Genomic DNA, 20330 nt, shown 5'->3' with positions numbered 1-20330 from the left:
ATAGCAAGTGAACACTCACAGAAGTTCCAAAAGTATAAAGACTTTACAAATGTCTATGTGCAAATAGTTAAAGTCCAAACGTACGTTTGGGAAACAGGTTTACATTGACAAAGCAAATGAAATAGACAATGAACAAAAGGGAAATAAACAGGGGAAACATTAGTAAACAGCTCTCTCTGTCCCGCTCTCTCTCTCTTTGTCTCTGTCTCGCTCGCTCTGTTTTTCTTGCTCGGTCCCCCTCTCTTTCTCGCTCTGTCCCTCTCTCTGTTTCTCTCTCTCTCTCTCTCGGTCTCCAATTCAAAGGGCTTTATTGGAATGGGAAACATACAGTACCAGTCAGAAGTTTGGACACACCTACTCATTCAAGGGTTTTATTTTGTTTTGGCTATAGAATAATAGTGAAGGCATCAAAACTATAAAATAAAACATATGGAATAATGTAGTAAGCAAAAAGGGTACTTAATTGTTTCCCAGAAATGATTTGATATTGTGATTTTAAATGGATCCATTTGATCTTTAAGTTGCAGTGCATTTATGTAAAAATGAACTGGGGAACAGTATTTGGTTGAAAAATGGATGATTGGTGGTGTACTGTGGGATACCTATATCCCAGTGAGCCTCCCAAGGCCCATGTTGCCCAGGGTTAAGTACATACATTCTTAGATGAGTAATATAATGTAAAAAAAAAAAAAAAAAATTACACACTTTAAACATATTCCACGGATCCGTTGGCCAAAAGTCGTGTAAACATTCAAACAACTTTTAATATATACTTTGAGAACCCCTTGCAGTAATAAAATGTACAACACTTCCATATGTTTCTGTAAGTGCAGCTACATGGCCTTCTGGGTTAGTTAGACCGATAGGGTAAGCATCATTACTTTATCTAATATGGGTTTGTGCCTAAATGTTGTATAAAGGCCAAAGCCATAAGCTAGTGACTCTGCAGTAGAGAGAGAGCGTGGCTGAATGAAGCACTGTAGAGGAGGGTCAGGTTTAAAGATGGCCGTGCAGAGGTCTCACACACATTGTTTTCTTGACCTGTGTTTTTAAGCTCCCCTCTCTCCCCCTCGTTCGTTAGTTTATGAGCATGTCCAGTACAGTTAAGCCGCCACAAAATTGGAACCAGCTGTGTGTTTGAAAGCACATTTCTGTGTGTGTCTGTGTATTCTCTCTCCCTGTGTGTGTGTCCATGTTATGGAGGATGGTGTGTTGTCACGATGAAAGAAAACATTAGTGTTGCTCAGGTTAAAAACCCATAGATTCAGAGTATGGAAAATGTGTATTTTGTCTACAAACGGTGTTTTGTGTAACGTGTGGTAGAGAACATGGCGGAGGTATTAAGTGTGTTCAGTGTTTTGGTCTGAAAGCACAGTTTGCACTGCTTCAGACCCATACTGTAGCTCAGTTTCCCTACTCTACCTTCAGTACTGTATTCTGCTGCAGACCAGTACTGTATTCTGCTGCAGACCAGTACTCTACCTTCAGTACTGTATTCTACTGCAGACCAGTACTCTACCTTCAGTACTGTATTCTGCTGCAGACCAGTACTCTACCTTCAGTACTGTATTCTACTGCAGACCAGTACTCTACCTTCAGTACTGTATTCTGCTGCAGACCAGTACTCTACCTTCAGTACTGTATTCTGCTGCAGACCAGTACTCTACCTTCAGTACTGTATTCTGCTGCAGACCAGTACTCTACCTTCAGTACTGTATTCTACTGCAGACCAGTACTGTATTCTGCTGCAGACCAGTACTGTATTCTACTGCAGACCAGTACTCTACCTTCAGTACTGTATTCTACTGCAGACCAATACTATACCTTCAGTACTGTATTCTACTGCCTTCAGTACTGTATTCTACTGCAGACCAGTACTCTACCTTCAGTACTGTATTCTACTGCCTTCAGTACTGTATTCTGCTGCAGACCAGTACTCTACCTTCAGTACTGTATTCTGCTGCAGACCAGTACTCTACCTTCAGTACTGCGTTCTGCTGCAGACCAGTACTCTACCTTCAGTACTGCGTTCTGCTGCAGACCAGTACTCTACCTTCAGTACTGCGTTCTGCTGCAGACCAGTACTCTACCTTCAGTACTGCGTTCTGCTGCAGACCAGTACTCTACCTTCAGTACTGTGTTCTGCTGCAGACCAGTACTCTACCTACGGCATTCTGCTGCAGACCAGTACACTACCTTCAGTACTGTATTCTGCTGCAGACCAGTACTCTACCTTCAGTACTGTATTCTGCTGCAGACCAGTACTCTACCTTCAGTACTGTATTCTGCTGCAGACCAGTACTCTACCTTCAGTACTGTATTCTGCTGCAGACTAGTACTCTACCTTCAGTACTGCGTTCTGCTGCAGACCAGTACTCTACCTTCAGTACTGCGTTGCTGCTGCAGACCAGTACCAGTCTACCTTCAGTACTGCGTTCTGCTGCAGACCAGTACTCTACCTTCAGTACTGCGCAGACCAGTTCTGCTGCAGACCAGTACTCTACCTTCAGTACTGTGTTCTGCTGCAGACCAGTACTGTACCTACGGCATTCTGCTGCAGACCAGTACACAGCCAGGCTCATTTGTCAGGCTCAAGTGCTCAGGGTGTTTGTGTGCAATTGTAATTTTGCAGACCAGGGATGGGTGGGCCAGGAGCCCCACCTGGCTTTGCTGTTTTGCTAGTAGGTTAGTTTGACACCAAGGAGGTCCATTGCATGAGCACACACACACACACACACACACACACACACACACACCACACACACACCTTCAGTACTGTTTGTTTTACTCTCATTGTACGGACAAAACAATTTGATCCCCATTCAAAATCCTATTTTCCTTAACTTAACTCCTAACCCTAATTGTAAGCCTAAAAGTATTTTTCCTTGTGGGGACTGGCAAAGTCCTTGTTCCTTCACACACCCCTTAGCCTGTAGCGTTACAGAGAACATTGCCCCTTAGCCTGTAACGTTACAGAGAACATCGCCCCTTAGCCTGTAGCATTACAGAGAACATCGCCCCTTAGCCTGTAACGTTACAGAGAACATCGCCCCTTAGCCTGTAGCGTTACAGAGAACATCGCCCCTTAGCCTGTAGCGTTACAGAGAACATCGCCCCTTAGCCTGTAGCGTTACAGAGAACATCGCCCCTTAGCCTGTAACGTTACAGAGAACATCCATCTAATAGGTCACACTCTGTCATCAGACAACAACCCATATGTAGTGGTGTGCTGAAACCTGGAAGCGAGTCAGGGGCACGGGACGGTCTGCTTTTGTTCCGCTCTGTCTCTAAGCGACCTCCTCTTTCCCCCTGTTATTCCTCAGCTACACTGCCCTGCCTCAGGGGCAGCAGACTGGGCGGTTCCACCATAATCAAAAGGATTGTATTGGTTGTTGTGAAAGCATTTTAACACTCTTCCTCCGCTCCCTCTTGTCCCTCACTCTCTCTCTCCTGTCCCTCACTCTCTCTCTCCTGTCCCTCACTCTCTCTCTCCTGTCCCTCACTCTCTCTCTCCTGTCCCTCACTCTCTCTCTCCTGTCCCTCACTCTCTCTCTCCTGTCCCTCACTCTCTCTCTCCAGTATCAGTGAGAGCTTCCTGACAGTGAAAGGTGCCGCCCTCTTCCTGCCCCGGGGAAATGGCTCCTCCCCTACCTCTGCTTCGCGCTTCGCTCAGCTCCGCAGCAAACATGCAGGTACAGTACGGAGCAGACACATTATGGGAAACGGAGTACGGTAGTTTCATGTCCAGATCAATCATTGAAATGTATTTTATAATGCCCCTTTTGACGTCAGCAGTTGTGAAACCAGTTATCTGGCCTAGACCGCAAAGAGCAAGCAAAGCACCGTGGCCATGAGAAATTCCCTAATTGGTGTTTCAATTAGAGGAGAGAGTAATGAAAATGCCCGTGATAAAGCATTAATGTGACAAAGAGAAGAGATTTTTACTAATGAGCAGATATGCAAAGTCTGTACATGCAATAAGGATGCTATAAAGTGGAATGGTACAGCGTGGTGGTTGTTATCATGGGAACACAGAGTGCAGTGTTAAGTGTGTGTGTCTCTCCAGGTGACCTCCAGCAGCACCTGCAGACCATGTTCACTCTCCTCCGACCAGAGGACAACATCAAACTGGTGAGTAAACACACACACACACACACACACACACACACACTGCATGATCAAAACACAAACAAAGTTCTCGTCAACGCAATAGTCAAGATCTGGTTTTCACGCTTTCTTTCCTTCGCTCTCTCTACTTCCCTCCTCCTCTCTCTCTACTTCCCTCCTCCTCTCTCTCTACTTCCCTCCTCCTCTCTCTCTACTTCCCTCCTCCTCTCTCTCTACTTCCCTCCTCCTCTCTCTACTTCCCTCCTCCTCTCTCTCTACTTCCCTCCTCCTCTCTCTCTACTTCCCTCCTCCTCTCTCTCTACTTCCCTCCTCCTCTCTCTCTACTTCCCTCCTCCTCTCTCTCTACTTCCCTCCTCCTCTCTCTCTACTTCCCTCCTCCTCTCTCTCTACTTCCCTCCTCCTCTCTCTCTACTTCCCTCCTCTCTCTCTACTTCCCTCCTCCTCTCTCTCTCTACTTCCCTCCTCCTCTCTCTTCCCTCCTCCTCTCTCCTTCCTCCTCTCTCTCTACTTCCCTCCTCCTCTCTCTCTACGTCTCTTCCCTCCTCCTCTCTCTCTACTTCCCTCCTCCTCTCTCTCTACTCCTCCTCCTCTCTCTCTACTTCCCTCCTCCTCTCTCTCTACTTCCCTCCTCCTCTCTCTCTACTTCCCTCCTCCTCTCTCTCTACTTCCCTCCTCCTCTCTCTCTACTTCCCTCCTCCTCTCTCTCTACTTCCCTCCTCCTCTCTCTCTACGTCCCTCCTCCTCTCTCTCTCCTTCCCTCCTCCTCTCTCTCTACTTCCCTCCTCCTCTCTCTCTACTTCCCTCCTCCTCTCTCTCTACGTCCCTCCTCCTCTCTCTCTACTTCCCTCCTCCTCTCTCTCTACTTCCCTCCTCCTCTCTCTCTACGTCCCTCCTCCTCTCTCTCTACGTCCCTCCTCCTCTCTCTCTACTTCCCTCCTCCTCTCTCTCTACTTCCTCCTCCTCTCTCTCTACGTCCCTCCTCCTCTCTCTCTACGTCCCTCCTCCTCTCTCTCTACTTCCCTCCTCCTCTCTCTCTACTTCCCTCCTCCTCTCTCTCTACTTCGCTCCTCCTCTCTCTCTAGGCTGTCCGGTTGGAGAGTACAGTGTACCAGGGGACTCGTTACATGGTGGTGGTCTCCACTAACGGCCGTCAGGACACCGAGGAGAGCTTGGTGCTGGGAATGGACTTCAGTCCTGCAGACAGGTGTGTGTGTGTGGACTCAGAGATCGTGTTGGACTATCACAGAGCGATGTGGTGTAGTAACACCGGCTTATTGTGTTGGTCTTCCAGCTCGTGCTCGGTGGGGCTGGTTCTCCCTCTATGGAGCGACTCACTGATACACCTGGATGGAGACGGGTAACAATGTCTCTCACACATAGACACCATACTGACAGGGACAGACACCATACTGACAGGGACAGACACCATACTGACAGGGACAGACACCATACTGACAGGGACAGACACCATACTGACAGGGACAGACACCATACTGACAGGGACAGACACCATACTGACAGGGACAGACACCATACTGACAGGGACAGACACCATACTGACAGGGACAGACACCATACTGACAGGGACAGACACCATACTGACAGGGACAGACGCCATACTGACAGGGACAGACGCCATACTGACAGGGACAGACGCCATACTGACAGGGACAGACGCCATACTGACAGGGACAGACGCCATACTGACAGGGACAGACGCCATACTGACAGGGACAGACACCATACTGACAGGGACACACGCCATACTGACAGGGACAGACGCCATACTGACAGGGACAGACGCCATACTGACAGGGACAGACGCCATACTGACAGGGACAGACGCCATACTGACAGGGACAGACGCCATACTGACAGGGACAGACGCCATACTGACAGGGACAGACACCATACTGACAGGGACAGACACCATACTGACAGGGACAGACACCATACTGACAGGGACAGACACCATACTGACAGGGACAGACACCATACTGACAGGGACACACGCCATACTGACAGGGACAGACACGCCATACTGACAGGGACACACACGCCATACTGACAGGGACACACGCCATACTGACAGGGACACACACGCCATACTGACAGGGACACACGCCATACTGACAGGGACACACGCCATACTGACAGGGACACACGCCATACTGACAGGGACACACGCCATACTGACAGGGACAGACGCCATACTGACAGGGACAGACGCCATACTGACAGGGACAGACGCCATACTGACAGGGACAGACGCCATACTGACAGGGACAGACGCCATACTGACAGGGACAGACGCCATACTGACAGGGACAGACGCCATACTGACAGGGACAGACGCCATACTGACAGGGACACACGCCATACTGACAGGGACACACGCCATACTGACAGGGACAGACGCCATACTGACAGGGACAGACGCCATACTGACAGGGACAGACGCCATACTGACAGGGACACACGCCATACTGACAGGGACACACACGCCATACTGACAGGGACACACACGCCATACTGACAGGGACAGACGCCCATACTGACAGGGACAGACGCCATACTGACAGGGACAGACACGCCATACTGACAGGGACAGACACGCCATACTGACAGGGACAGACACCATACTGACAGGGACAGACACCATACTGACAGGGACAGACACCATACTGACAGGGACAGACGCCATACTGACAGGGACACACGCCATACTGACAGGGACAGACACGCCATACTGACAGGGACACACGCCATACTGACAGGGACAGACGCCATACTGACAGGGACAGACACGCCATACTGACAGGGACAGACACGCCATACTGACAGGGACACACACGCCATACTGACAGGGACACACACGCCATACTGACAGGGACACACACGCCATACTGACAGGGACACACACGCCATACTGACAGGGACAGACACGCCATACTGACAGGGACACACACGCCATACTGACAGGGACAGACGCCATACTGACAGGGACAGACGCCATACTGACAGGGACAGACACCATACTGACAGGGACAGACGCCATACTGACAGGGACAGACGCCATACTGACAGGGACAGACGCCATACTGACAGGGACAGACGCCATACTGACAGGGACAGACGCCATACTGACAGGGACAGACGCCATACTGACAGGGACAGACGCCATACTGACAGGGACAGACGCCATACTGACAGGGACAGACGCCATACTGACAGGGACAGACGCCATACTGACAGGGACAGACGCCATACTGACAGGGACACACACCATACTGACAGGGACACACACCATACTGACAGGGACAGACGCCATACTGACAGGGACACACACCATACTGACAGGGACACACACCATACTGACAGGGACACACTCTTCTCCACAGATGTATGTTTCACAGGACTTTCAGGAAAAGGGGACCTTGTAAATTCTTATGAGTGCTTGTTTCTCTCTCTGTGTCAGGGGTTTCAGTGTGTCCACTGATAACAGGATCCATGTATTCAAGCCTGTGTCGGTGCAGGCCATGTGGTGAGTACACTTCTCATAAAGTTATGTTTTTGGTTTGTTTCCACCATGCTAATGTCTGATACTGACAGTTATTTTACCTTGCCATTTACCTGAAATCAGGGACACACAGCCTACTGGTTAGAGGGACAGGCAGGGTAGCCATACTGACAGGGACACAGGGTAGCCATACTGAGAGCAGGGACTGTCAAACATACTTACAGGGACAGGAACCGCCATACTGAGGGACAGGCCCCATAATTTGAAAGGGAAAAAATGCATAAAAGACATGGAATTAATATTTTTAATTCGCTGCAATTCATGGATTATCCGCTAAGGGCGCACTCTTTCCATCAGAGTAGAAGACAAGCCGCATCACTGAGACAGACTGAAAACAGCAGGGACAATGCGCCATCTGCTGCTTGACAGGGAATATCAGAGCCAAAATGTCGTTATCCAAACTGAGAAAAGGATAAGGAGTGTAGAATTTTCAAAGAAAAATGGACCACGCCATTTATTTACAGAGATGCACGGAAAACCTTTGTGCTTGGGACAGTTTGCAACATACTTTCAGGGACAGAAGGAATATAATATTCGACGCCACTACGAGACTCATCACAGCGACGGCTTGCAAGGACAACTGAGAAGAGATAAGATTAACGAATTGCTGGCGGGTCTGAGGGAACAGCAGTCAACTTTCATCCAGAGCCGAGACAGTCAGTGAAGCAGACAGGGAAAGCCAGCTACCTAATTGCTAGCGAAATAGCATTAGCATCGACCGTATTCCGACGGGACTTTGTTAAACGATGCATGATGAAGGGACAACTTGTATGTCCCGACAGGGACACACGCCAATATTAGCCTGACAGGAATACTCGCCAGATTTGAAGGGACAAACTTGCTCTAGGTCTGGACAGATTTTATCAGTATCTACTACAGGGTACTTTCAAATTAACAGGACCTGGCTGCTAAAATTTTGTGCATGTTTGGGACAACCTACCTTTGTGAACAAATTTTCTCAGTGATGAATATCAATAAAACAAAATGCCAAGGCTCACAAACAAGCACTGTGACATTCTGAAAGTGACAGCTAGCCATGACACCTGGTGTTGATGCACTTGTACAGGCCAAAGATGCCATGTTTCAGGTACAAATACAAGTCCAGACTAGACTAACACCTTTAAAATGCTGCCTTAGATACTGTTTGCATTGAAAGAATACAGCTCTGTGAAGATGAATCCTTACTGTGGTGATTTAAAAAATGTGCACTTTAATGTTAGTCAGCAGCTTCAAACAAAAGTTGTGTGATGGAATTCTACTGTTCATACAACTCCATACATTTTCAGTATGTATTGTATGTGTATGTATGTTTCATGTATGAAGTTTACAGATTTACAGGACAGGCGAACACTTTCTTCATTACACATTTAAAATCACTCTCCTTAGTTTGTAAGGTGTACGCCTAGGGTTACATTTAGATTTTAGGTATGCGTATGTGTAAGTGGTTTAAAAATGTTTCTTTAAAAGTCTCATTTAATCTTAAAGTGCATTACTATATTTTTCAGTACCAATTAAAGTTTTGTGCCTTTGTACAATCAGTGGGATCAGTTGCAATGCATATTTGTGAATGATAAAAGTAAATTAGCACATTTGTCTAAGGAAATATGAGGTGTTTCATGAAATGTTTTGTAAAAGGATAGTTCATTAAATTTCAATATTTTCCTAATGTTCTAGTGTTCTTTACACCAAAACAAAGGAAAGACATGATATTTTGGTTATTTATAGCAGAGTATGGTATAATTTTAATGGTGGTTGACATCTCCCTAGGCCGTATGTGGCCCAGATGCTAAATGGTTTGACACCCCTGGTGTAGAGGAAGGCAGGGCAGCCTAGTGGTTAGAGTGTAGAGGCGGCAGGGCAGCCTAGTGGTTAGAGTGTAGAGGCGGCAGGGCAGCCTAGTGGTTAGAGTGTAGAGGCGGCAGGGCAGCCTAGTGGTTAGAGCGTTGGACTAGTAACCGGAAGGTTGCAAGTTCAAACCCCCGAGCTGACAAGGTACAAATCTGCCCCTGAACAGACAGTTAACCCACTGTTCCTAGGCCGTCATTGAAAATAAGAATTTGTTCTTAACTGACGTGCCTAGTTAAATAAAGGTAAAATTGAACAAAAAAAATATCTTCATTTCTCATCAATGTCACATTACCCCCCCATCCACGGTCTCTCCATCCTTCTCTGCTCATCTCTCTCCATCCCTCCATCTTCTCCGCTCATCTCTCTCCATCCCTCTGCTCATCTCTCTCCATCCCTCTCCATCCCTCTCATCCCTCCATTTCTCTCCTCTCCCAGGTCTGCTCTGCAGTCGCTCCACAAGGCGTGTGAGGTGGCTCGTTGCCATAACTACTTCCCCGGCAGCCTGTTCCTGACCTGGGTCAGCTACTACCAGAGCCGGGTCTCCTCTGACCAATCACGCATCAACGAGTGGAACGCCATGCAGGACGTCCAATCACACCGTGCCGACTCTCCCGTGATGTTCTCTGACGTGTGAGTGTCGTCACGCAGCGCGTTTATGCGTGGGACTCCGTTTCGCCCTTGATGTTAATTTACCGTGTGTCACTACATTGGGAATGTTTATCACTCGAGGTCCCATGATGCAACACATGGCCGACACGCAGTAAAACAAAACGCATGTGGAGACATGTATTGTTCAGATGTTGACTGAGCTACAACCAGCTTCACAAGTCTTCCTGAAACGTTGGGTCTCTGGTCCTGACGACTAACTATGTCGGTCATTGAGTTCTTGTTTAACGGCCTAATTAGGTGAACGTGGATTTAAGGAGGGAGGGTTTTAACATCCGTGCTGTTTCTATGGACCTGAACGTGACCTTCTAGAAATAGTTGTTGTTGAAATCTCACACAGTGCTGGTGTACACTGTACACACACCACTATACACAACACACACCACTACATATTCACAGGTGTGTACCACACAATATTATATAGCTCTGTGGTTTATGGCCTGAAAAGGGGCAGAAGAAAGGGGAGGGGCGAAGAAGGGGAGGGGCGAAGAAGGCTGGAAGGGTCATCGTTTGAAGTCCAGGAAGGAGGGAGGGTGATCTCACACTTCCCGCTGTGTGTTCCCAGGCCGACGGAGAGAGAGAGGACAGAGCGGCTCATCAAGACTCGTCTGAGAGAGATCATGATGCATAAAGACCTGGAGAATGTCACCTGCAAAGAGGTGTGTGTTCATAACAAGTTGTCATAGTTTTACATTTCCTGTTAGTAGCGTGGTGGAAATGCACGTTGTGTGTATGAGTGTATAACCTGCGTGTTCTGTCCTAGATCCGCACAGAGCTGGAGGTACACATGGTGTGTAACCTGTGTGAATTTAAGGAGTACATAGACAAGGAGATGATCCTGATCCTGGGTCAGATGGACAGTCCCACTGAGATATTTGACCATGTTTACCTGGTAGGTCGGTCGATCGATCTCTGGCGTTCTTGTCTCTGATTCTATCCCAGTCTCTAGTAATACTTATTGTTTAACTGGCTATTATTGTCGTCCATTAAACTGGCCCTGACCTGGAAGTGTAAAGGGACATTGGGGGGAAAAAAGCTGGACTGGAGTGGAACTGGTCTTGGTGTTTTTTTGTTTCCCTCCAGGGCTCTGAGTGGAACGCATCCAATCTGGAAGAGCTGCAGAACAGTGGGTAAGGCTTGTTCTCGAGAACTACTATTCCCATACTGCACTGCTCATAAAATTCAAAATCTCAATTCTATTGATATTTTCATTGCCTCTCTATAATGAGAACCTGGTCACCTCTCTCCTACCCTTGTTCCTCTTTCTCCCCTTCCCTTTTCTCTTCCTCATCCTCCTCAGTGTGCAGTATATTCTGAACGTGACGAGGGAGATCGACAACTTCTTCCCAGGTGTGTTTGAGTATCATAACATCCGTGTGTATGATGAGGAGGCTACAGACCTGCTGGCCTATTGGAACGACACCTACAAGTTCATCTCCAGAGCCAGGTGAGTCACTACTGGACTGGCCTCTGTGGACTCTTTCTCAACTCTCTTTTTCTCAACTCTCTTTTTCTCAACTCTTTCTCTCAACTCTCTTTCTCTCAACTCTCTTTCTCTCAACTCTCTTTCTCTCAACTCTCTTTCTCTCTCGCCACGTTAACTCACATCTTTCTCATATTTCTAGAGATGGGTCTCTGTGTTTCTCTCTGCCATCTTTTGTCTTATCTCTCTAACGTCTCTGATCTCTGTGCTCCTATGTCATTACCTTAACCAGTTATAGAGCGTGTCTGTGTTAAATAATGTCTGTGTCCCTGTAGGAAAGCAGGAGCTAAGTGTTTGGTTCACTGTAAGATGGGTGTGAGTCGCTCTGCGTCCACGGTGATAGCCTACGCTATGAAGGAGTACGGCTGGGACCTGGAGAGAGCATTCAACTACGTTAAGGAGCGACGTGCTGTCACCAAACCTAACCCGTCCTTCATGAGACAGCTAGAGGAGTACCAGGGCATACTGCTGGCCAGGTACACACTGCACTAGCTAACACACGTACCCATTCTCTCTCTCACACGTACCCATTCTCTCTCACACTCTCTCTCACACGTACCCATTCTCTCTCTCTCTCACACTCTCTCTCACACGTACCCATTCTCTCTCTCTCACAATCTCTCTCACACGTACCCATTCTCTCTCTCTCACACTCTCTCTCACACGTACCCATTCTCTCTCTCTCACAATCTCTCTCACACGTACCCATTCTCTCTCTCTCACAATCTCTCTCACACGTACCCATTCTCTCTCTCTCACACTCTCTCTCACACGTACCCATTCTCTCTCTCTCACACTCTCTCACACGTACCCATTCTCTCTCTCTCACACTCTCTCACACGTACTTCTCTCTCACACACTCCCACACGTACCCATTCTCTCTCTCTCACAATCTCTCTCACACGTACCCATTCTCTCTCTCTCACAATCTCTCTCTCTCTCACACGTCTCACCCATTCTCTCTCTCTCACAATCTCTCTCACACGTACTCTCTCTCTCACAATCTCTCTCACACCCCATTCTCTCTCTCTCACACTCTCTCTCACACACGTACCCATTCTCTCTCTCACACTCCCATTCTCTCTCTCTCACACTCTCTCTCACCCATTCTCTCTCTCACACTCTCTCTCACACGTACCCATTCTCTCTCTCTCACACTCTCTCTCACACGTACCCATTCTCTCTCTCACACTCTCTCTCACTCAGGTTGCATTGTTTGCCACTTACAGCACATACCTAGTAAAGACGTTCTAAGCAGACGATAGTTGTGAGAGACACACTATTGTTTCCATGAGACTGACCAGGTGAATCCAGGTGAATCTATGTTCCCTTACTGCTGTTAAATCCACTTCAGTCAGTGTAGATGAAGGAGAGGAGATGGGTTATAGGTGCCAGGCGCACTGGTTTGTGTCAAGAACTGCAACTCCGCTGGGTTTTTCACTCAACAGTTTCTCGTGTGTACACGAATTGTCCACTACCCAAAGGTCATCCAGCCAACTTGGAACGCTTTCAACACCTTGAGTCCATGCCTCAAAGAATTAAGACTGTTTTGAGGGCAAAAAGGGTGCCAGTTAACGTTAAGAATATGTTCCTAATGGAGTCAGGGGAACTACCAATGAGTCAGGGGAACTACCAATGAGTCAGGGGAACTACCAATGAGTCAGGGGAACTACCAATGAGTCAGGGGAACTACCAATGAGTCAGGGGAACTACCAATGAGTCAGGGGAACTACCAATGAGTCAGGGGAACTACCAATGAGTCAGGGGAACTACCAATGAGTCAGTTTTCAGTCAGCCAATGAGCAGCCAGTCTGGTATGGAGCTGGATGGAGGAGCCTACCAGAAACTAGTATTTAATGTTGATCTCTCGATTCCCTCTTTCTTCCTCTTCGGTCATTCTTTCCTTTCTCCCCTGCCTCTCTCCATCTCTTCCACCCCCCTCCCTCTCTCTCCCCACTACCCTTTCTCCCCCTCTCTCTACTACTCCCCCCCCTCTCTCTCTTACCCTCTCTCTCTCCACCCCCCAGTAAGCAGAGACACAACAAGCTGTGGCGTTCCCACTCGGACAGTGACCTATCGGAGCACCACGAGCCGCTATGTAAGACCGTCCAACACCCCCACACCCTGGGCCGCTCCGACCCTCGTAACCAGGGTAACAGCCCCGCCGCCCCCTCCCTGCAGGAGCTGCTGCAGCCGCTGGGATCCCCCTCCATCACGGGCCAGGTGGTGCGGTCCATCTCTGAGTGTGGGACCCCTTCTAGTGCAGGGAAGGTGGTACAGTCCAGTAGCCTGCCCAATGCTACTACTACCCAGGAGACTAGGACTGATTCTCTGTTGACCTTCACAACTGGGGACCAGTCATTGGGTACTGGGGACCAGTCATTGGGTACTGGGGACCAGTCATTGGGTACTGGGGACCAGTCATTGGGTACTGGGGACCAGTCATTGGGTACTGGGGACCAGTCATTGGGTACTGGGGACCAGTCATTGGGTACTGGGGACCAGCCATTGGGTACTGGGGACCAGCCATTGGGTACTGGGGACCAGCCATTGGGTACTGGGGACCAGCCATTGGGTACTGGGGACCAGCCATTGGGTACTGGGGACCAGCCATTGGGTACTGGGGACCAGCCATTGGGTACTGGGGACCAGAATCCTTCAACAGCAGCAGCTACTACTGCCTCCACTGGTTCCCAGGCCCATGGGGAGTCTGTGTGTTCCCAGTCACCCTCTCTCTCCAACGGCCTGTGTGATTATGAAGAGGACCACTCAACCCCTCTCCCTCAGCCGCGGGCGGCCACCGTGGTACCTGACATTTCCACTGTCACCGTGGCGGAGACCGTGCCGGTCAGGCGCCCTCATCCGCCCCCTATCCAACACCACCGTGTCTCCCCCGCCGCCCTTCCAACCTCCTCCGATGAAGACGAGACTCCGAAAGCCAAGGAGCCGTCCACCACCTTGCCTAAGGAAAAATACTGCCAGCTGCAGGTGACACCATCCGTGCCTGAGTCATCGTCGATGACCCCGGAAACAAGCACACAAACAGCAGGACCACGAGAGCCGTCCACACCAGTGCCTGACAAGAAACTAGACTGTGACCAGAGGTTACCTGGGGCATCATTGGACAGTTCAGCATCCCAACAACCCTCCAGTATTGAGGTACTCATCATTAGCCAGCCCAGTGCCCCCCCTCAGGACCCTGCTCTCGAGGCGGCGGGGTCCTCGGCTCTCAGCACAGACCACATCAACTTCTTCAGCGCCAGAGAGAAGTTCCAGGGCCTGACTCAGGATGGGAGGACCCGTTGCCTTTCTGATCAGGCACTGCAGCAGACACCTCAGTCCATACCCAGGGATCCAGGACAGGAGCAGCAGCAGCAGGAGGACCCCTCTGTTGTGGCGACTGGGGAGGGAGAGGAGGAGGTCGAGGAGAGGAAGAGGGTGAGACAATTTTAATGATTTTGATCAAATCCTGTAATGAGTCTTTGCACTGTAATAAAGGCAATTTGTGATTTAATTAGGGTTTGACTATCTGTAGTTGCAATACAACTGTTCCACACAGAAGCATGTTCATATAGAAATACAGTCACCGGACAGGTTATTATCCTGTTCACAAAAATGCATCGCTCCTACAGACAGTGAGTCACGTAGCTGTGGCTTGCTATTTAAAGCAGGCAGACAGGCATCGAGGCATTCAGTTACTGTTTGATTGAACATTAGAATGGGCAAAAACGACTGACCTAAGCAACTTTGAGCGTGGTATAATTGTCGGTGCCAGTATCTCAGAAACGGCCGCCCTCCTGTGCTTTTCACGCACGACAGTGTCTTGGGTTTACCGAGAACGGTACGATAAACAAAATATATCAAGTCCGCGGCAGAGAGGTCAAAGGAGAAGGGTGCAAGCTAACAGGCGGGCCCCAAACAGACAACAGTGCAGTACAACAGTGGTGTGCAGAATGGCATCTCCGAATGCACAAGTCATTGCTCTTTGTCACGGATGTGTTCCACTCCTAACAGCTAAAAACTGAGATGTCTGTCAGCCTCGCGGGTTAAGAGCGTTGGGCCAGTAACCGAGAGGTTGCTGGTACAAATCCCGAGCCGACTCGGTGAAAAATCTGTCTCTAAGTCACTCTGGATAACAGCATCTGCTAAATCGGGGATTCCCAAACGTTTTCACTCGTGGCCCCCCTTCCAGCATTGGGGAACATCCCGCGCCTCCACCTCTATTTCTATGGGCACAAGTACCGTTCATGACACCACAAACTGTTCACACTGCTCTCGTTGGAAAGAATTTTGCTTTAAAGCTTATTTCCTGCAGTTCTTTACATTTTGTGCAAAGATAATTTTTGTGGGGTTTTTTTAGCTAATTTTCTTGCATTTCTACACATTTTGTCATGTCTAATGTGTATTCATGTGACAAAAAAATGACAATCTATGGGCTAAAAAAAAAAAAAATACTAACTAAGATGAGCCAGTCCAATCTGCAGCAACTGCGTGATGCCATCAGCATGGAACAACATACCCGTGGAACGTTTCTGACTGGTAGAATCCATGCCCTGAAGATATGAGTACCTAATAGATTCAGTTGTGAGTTTTGTGTTCTCCAACATCGCCACCCAGTGGTGTTAGTGGGGATCTTAAGAAAATGAATTTAGGCTACCAACTTGCAAAAGGACTACTTCTATATTGTTATTTATTGTACTGATTGCTGTTCTTCTTTCTCTCAGGAGAGCATTGTCTCTGTTCACCTCATAGTCACCGAACTGGAGTCCATGACGCACACTGTGGCCCCTCCCCCTGGCCCTCCCAGCCAACCAGAGCCTACTGCTTCCCAGGACCACGAAGTGGGTCAGTCAAACCAGGAAGTAGAGGGCAAAGATGCAGAGTCACAGCAGGAAGTGGACGTTGTCAAAGAGGAAGTGAAGGACGAAGCAGAAGAGATGGAAGCAGTCTCCCACTCTCCTCCCGCCCCTCACTCTGCTGATTGGGCGATGGGCTCTGTGCGCCGCGTCACCCAACAGCTGGAGCAGCGAATGAGGCAGGACTCCCCTTCCCCACCTCCACCTTCCCTCCCCCCCCACCCACCCCCATCGTCGCTCCCCTCTCTTCTCTCACTCAAGAGAACACTCCCCTCCTGCCTCTCACTCCTTCCCAGAGACAAACTCCAACCCCCAGAATGCACCACTTGGCCCGCAGGGGTCAGAGGTTAGCACTGTGCAGGAAAAGGGTGGGGGCTGTAGTCCTATGGAGGAAGATGGAGGACAGGACGCTTGGAGAGAAGGTTTACATGAAGACAGTGTCCAAATGCACAAACACAACCTTAGTGATGGCAGCCTTGCATCTACCCTCCACCCTACCCCCGTGACCCCTCAACACTCTTCCCCCATTACCCCTCTCCATCCTACCCTAAACTCTGCCCTCGCCCCCCTCTCTTCAGTGGATTTCCTGTGTCTGGAGGGGGTGACAGAGTTTGAGTCGGGCACAGACTGGGACAGTCTCCCGGGTCGAGGACCCCCCGGTGACGACGACATGAGGGAGACATGGGAAACTCTGCGGGAGCTGGGGGCGTTCCTTCGCCAGGTGAGCGGTGGCGGAGCCAAGGTACCCAGGTGTGTGGGCCAGGTGTGGGGGGAAGGTACACAGGCGAGGCAGAAGAGGGTCAGGGGTGGCGACAGGCAGAGAGCCAGGGAGGTGGAGTCACGGATTCGCCAGGCTGGGCTGACACAGCCCTCCCTGATGAAGCGCTCTGCCTCATTGGCTAAGCTGGGCTGCTTAGACCTGTCGGCCAATGACCTGAGCAATTGGGATATTGGCCCCGCCTCTCCGGCGACACCCGCTGTGGAACTTCTCCTTCCTTCCACAGAAGCTGACGAGTCCTCCAGGAAACTGAGGGTGCTGTTCCACAATGCCCTGTGTCCTTCTGTCTCGACCAGCAGGCAAGAGTCCCTCACCAACAGAGCGGAGAGGCCTTGTGACAGCGGGGACACACCCTCAGAACACTTGCATTCTCCTACGTCCAATCAAGGCCGGCAGAAGGAGAAACATCCTGACTCTGGCCTTGCCCTCTCGCTGACGTCTGACCTGATCTCCGTGGCAACACGACAGCAGTATGGAAGGACACACCCCCTACGTAGGCTGAAGAAACGGACTGTCAGCACCCTCTACCACACTATGTGACCCTCACTGTGTGTGTGTGTGTGTGTGAGAGAGAGCGTGAGAGAGACAGAGTGATGAGAGCTGGTCAAACGCCAGCCACTTCCCTTAGCCCCTACCACCTTCCCTGGCAGATGATAGTCAGATGTGTGGACAATATGCCGGCCGCCTCTAGGATCATTGGAAGGCTCGATGGATTATAGCTAACACAAAGCTGATCTCTTCAGGGCATCGTGTATGCAGTGACTCCTAGGATGTGTAATGTTTCTTGTTGCATACTGTATGTAGTGACTCCTAGGATGTGTAATGTTTCTTGTTGCATACTGTATGTAGTGTGTATTTGAGTCCTTTTGTTTTCTATTTGTTGGGAGTCTGAACTGTTTGTGTGAAGCAGAATATCTCCATAAGTTTTAAAATGTTTGTCACTTTTGTGTACATAATAGGAAGTGTGTGTGTGTGTGTGTGTGTGTGGGGGGGGGGACTGAAAAGTGCAGTTTCTCCCTTCCCTTTCTATCAGAAATAACAATGATATGGGGAGGTTTCTCAAATATGCACTTTACTGTTTTTTTTAATTTATGTATGGTTCCTACCCCTGAATGTGAGTTCAATAGTTGTGAGTATTTTACAGTGCAGAAATGTCATTTCATTTTAAATCTGTAAATATTCTAATTTTTGTATGTGCTTCAACTGTGACCAATAAATAATGACAACTTCGATTTTTTTCCTCAATAGGACCACGAAGGAGTTCTTTACGTATGACATATAGACTTGACGACAGAACTGCGTGCAACGTTGAATTCAATGGAAATGGTTCTGTACAGAACGACCGGTTGAGAACCGTTGTGATTATGATGACCTGAGCACTAGGACCATGCCCCAGGACTACCTGACATGATGACTCCTTGCTGTCCCCAGTCCACCTGACCGTGCTGCTGCTTCAGTTTCAACTGTTCTGCCTTACTATTATTATTATCATTTATGAACATTTGAACATCTTGGCCATATTCTGTTATAATCTCCACCCGGCACAGCCAGAAGAGGACTGGCCACCCCACATAGCCTGGTTCCTCTCTAGGTTTCTTCCTAGGTTTTGGCCTTTCTCGGGAGTTTTTCCAAGCCACTGTGCTTCTACACCTGCATTGCTTGCTGTTTGGGGTTTTAGGCTGGTTTCTGTACAGGACTTTGAGATTTCAGCTGATGTCAAAGCTCATTGGAGGAGGAAGTCCGAGGGAGGGGACCTTGGATCCTCTCCTCCAATGAGCTTTGAGAGGAATTGAAAACTTATCTACTGTAGTGATATCTTCAGACACAACCTTTTTATTTTCAAAAGACATTCAAGAGAGAGAAATGGTAATGTCATCTTTTTGTAACCACTAGGTCTGCCGTGATTCGTTGGAGAAAAGCCGAAAATAAGGTCTGTGATAAACACAGGCTTAGGAGACCTAATCTGTTCTGTTTGATAATCCTCAACTAATGTCACTTCTTGAAGAATTAGTCAATAAAAAAAGAGGCTTAATTAAGGTCATGTTCAGTGCTATTATCTCAGGACAAAATATTTAACATCTCTTAAGCCTGAGTTCAAACTCAGACCAAATGTTCTTAATTTATCCTATAGGGATGGCTGAACGAAGATTTTACTGAGTTACCGTTCATATAAGTCAATTTAAATATTCATTTATCCCTAATCTATAGATTTCACATGCCTGGGCAGGGGTGCAGTCCTAGGCCCACCCACCCAGAATGAGTTTTTCCCCACAAAAGGGCTTTATTATAGAGGGAAAATTAAAAAATATATTATTATTATTATAGAGTGAAATACTCTCCTTCAGATGATCCTGCCGGATGTGGAGGTCCTTACACCCCATACTCTCAGACTGCATGTGGAGGTCCTTACACCCCATACTCTCAGACCGGATGTGGAGGTCCTTACACCCCATACTCTCAGACCGGATGTGGAGGTCCTTACACCCCATACTCTCAGACCGGATGTGGAGGTCCTTACACCCCATACTCTCAGACCGGATGTGGAGGTCCTTACACCCCATACTCTCAGACCGGATGTGGAGGTCCTTACACCCCATACTCTCAGACCGGATGTGGAGGTCCTTACACCCCATACTCTCAGACCGGATGTGGAGGTCCTTACACCCCATACTCTCAGACCGGATGTGGAGGTCCTTACACCCCATACTCTCAGACCGGATGTGGAGGTCCTTACACCCACATACTCTCAGACCGGATGTGGAGGTCCTTACACCCCATACTCTCAGACCGGAGGTGGAGGTCCTTACACCCCATACTCTCAGACCGGATGTGGAGGTCCTTACATACTCTCAGACCGGATGTGGAGGTCCTTATACTCTCAGACCGGAGGTGGAGGTCCTTACACCCCATACTCTCAGACCGGAGGTGGAGGTGGACCGGATCCTTACACCCCATACTCTCAGACCGGAGGTGGAGGTCCTTACGCCCCAT

General features: G+C 48.9%; 1 protein-coding gene across 1 annotated transcript in view; it reads left to right on the top strand.

The window, feature by feature from the left end:
• LOC118385725 (uncharacterized) overlaps positions 1-18584 on the top strand; it is a 60805-nt gene extending 42221 nt beyond the window's left edge. Inside the window, 14 exon segments of the mRNA XM_052520547.1 lie at positions 3580-3692; positions 4067-4131; positions 5211-5332; positions 5420-5485; positions 7607-7672; positions 9992-10186; positions 10788-10881; positions 10986-11114; positions 11306-11352; positions 11523-11669; positions 11981-12181; positions 13733-15143; positions 16430-16906; positions 16908-18584. Coding sequence (XP_052376507.1) covers positions 3580-3692; positions 4067-4131; positions 5211-5332; positions 5420-5485; positions 7607-7672; positions 9992-10186; positions 10788-10881; positions 10986-11114; positions 11306-11352; positions 11523-11669; positions 11981-12181; positions 13733-15143; positions 16430-16906; positions 16908-17879 — 4105 coding nt within the window. The 3' untranslated portion in view covers positions 17880-18584.
• The last annotated feature ends 1746 nt before the right edge of the window (positions 18585-20330 follow it).

Source organism: Oncorhynchus keta, chromosome 6, assembly GCF_023373465.1.
Source record: "Oncorhynchus keta strain PuntledgeMale-10-30-2019 chromosome 6, Oket_V2, whole genome shotgun sequence".
NCBI classification, from domain to species: domain Eukaryota; kingdom Metazoa; phylum Chordata; class Actinopteri; order Salmoniformes; family Salmonidae; genus Oncorhynchus; species Oncorhynchus keta.
The sequence above is the reverse complement of the archived record's forward strand: the minus strand, read 5'-3'. Positions and strand labels throughout refer to the sequence as shown.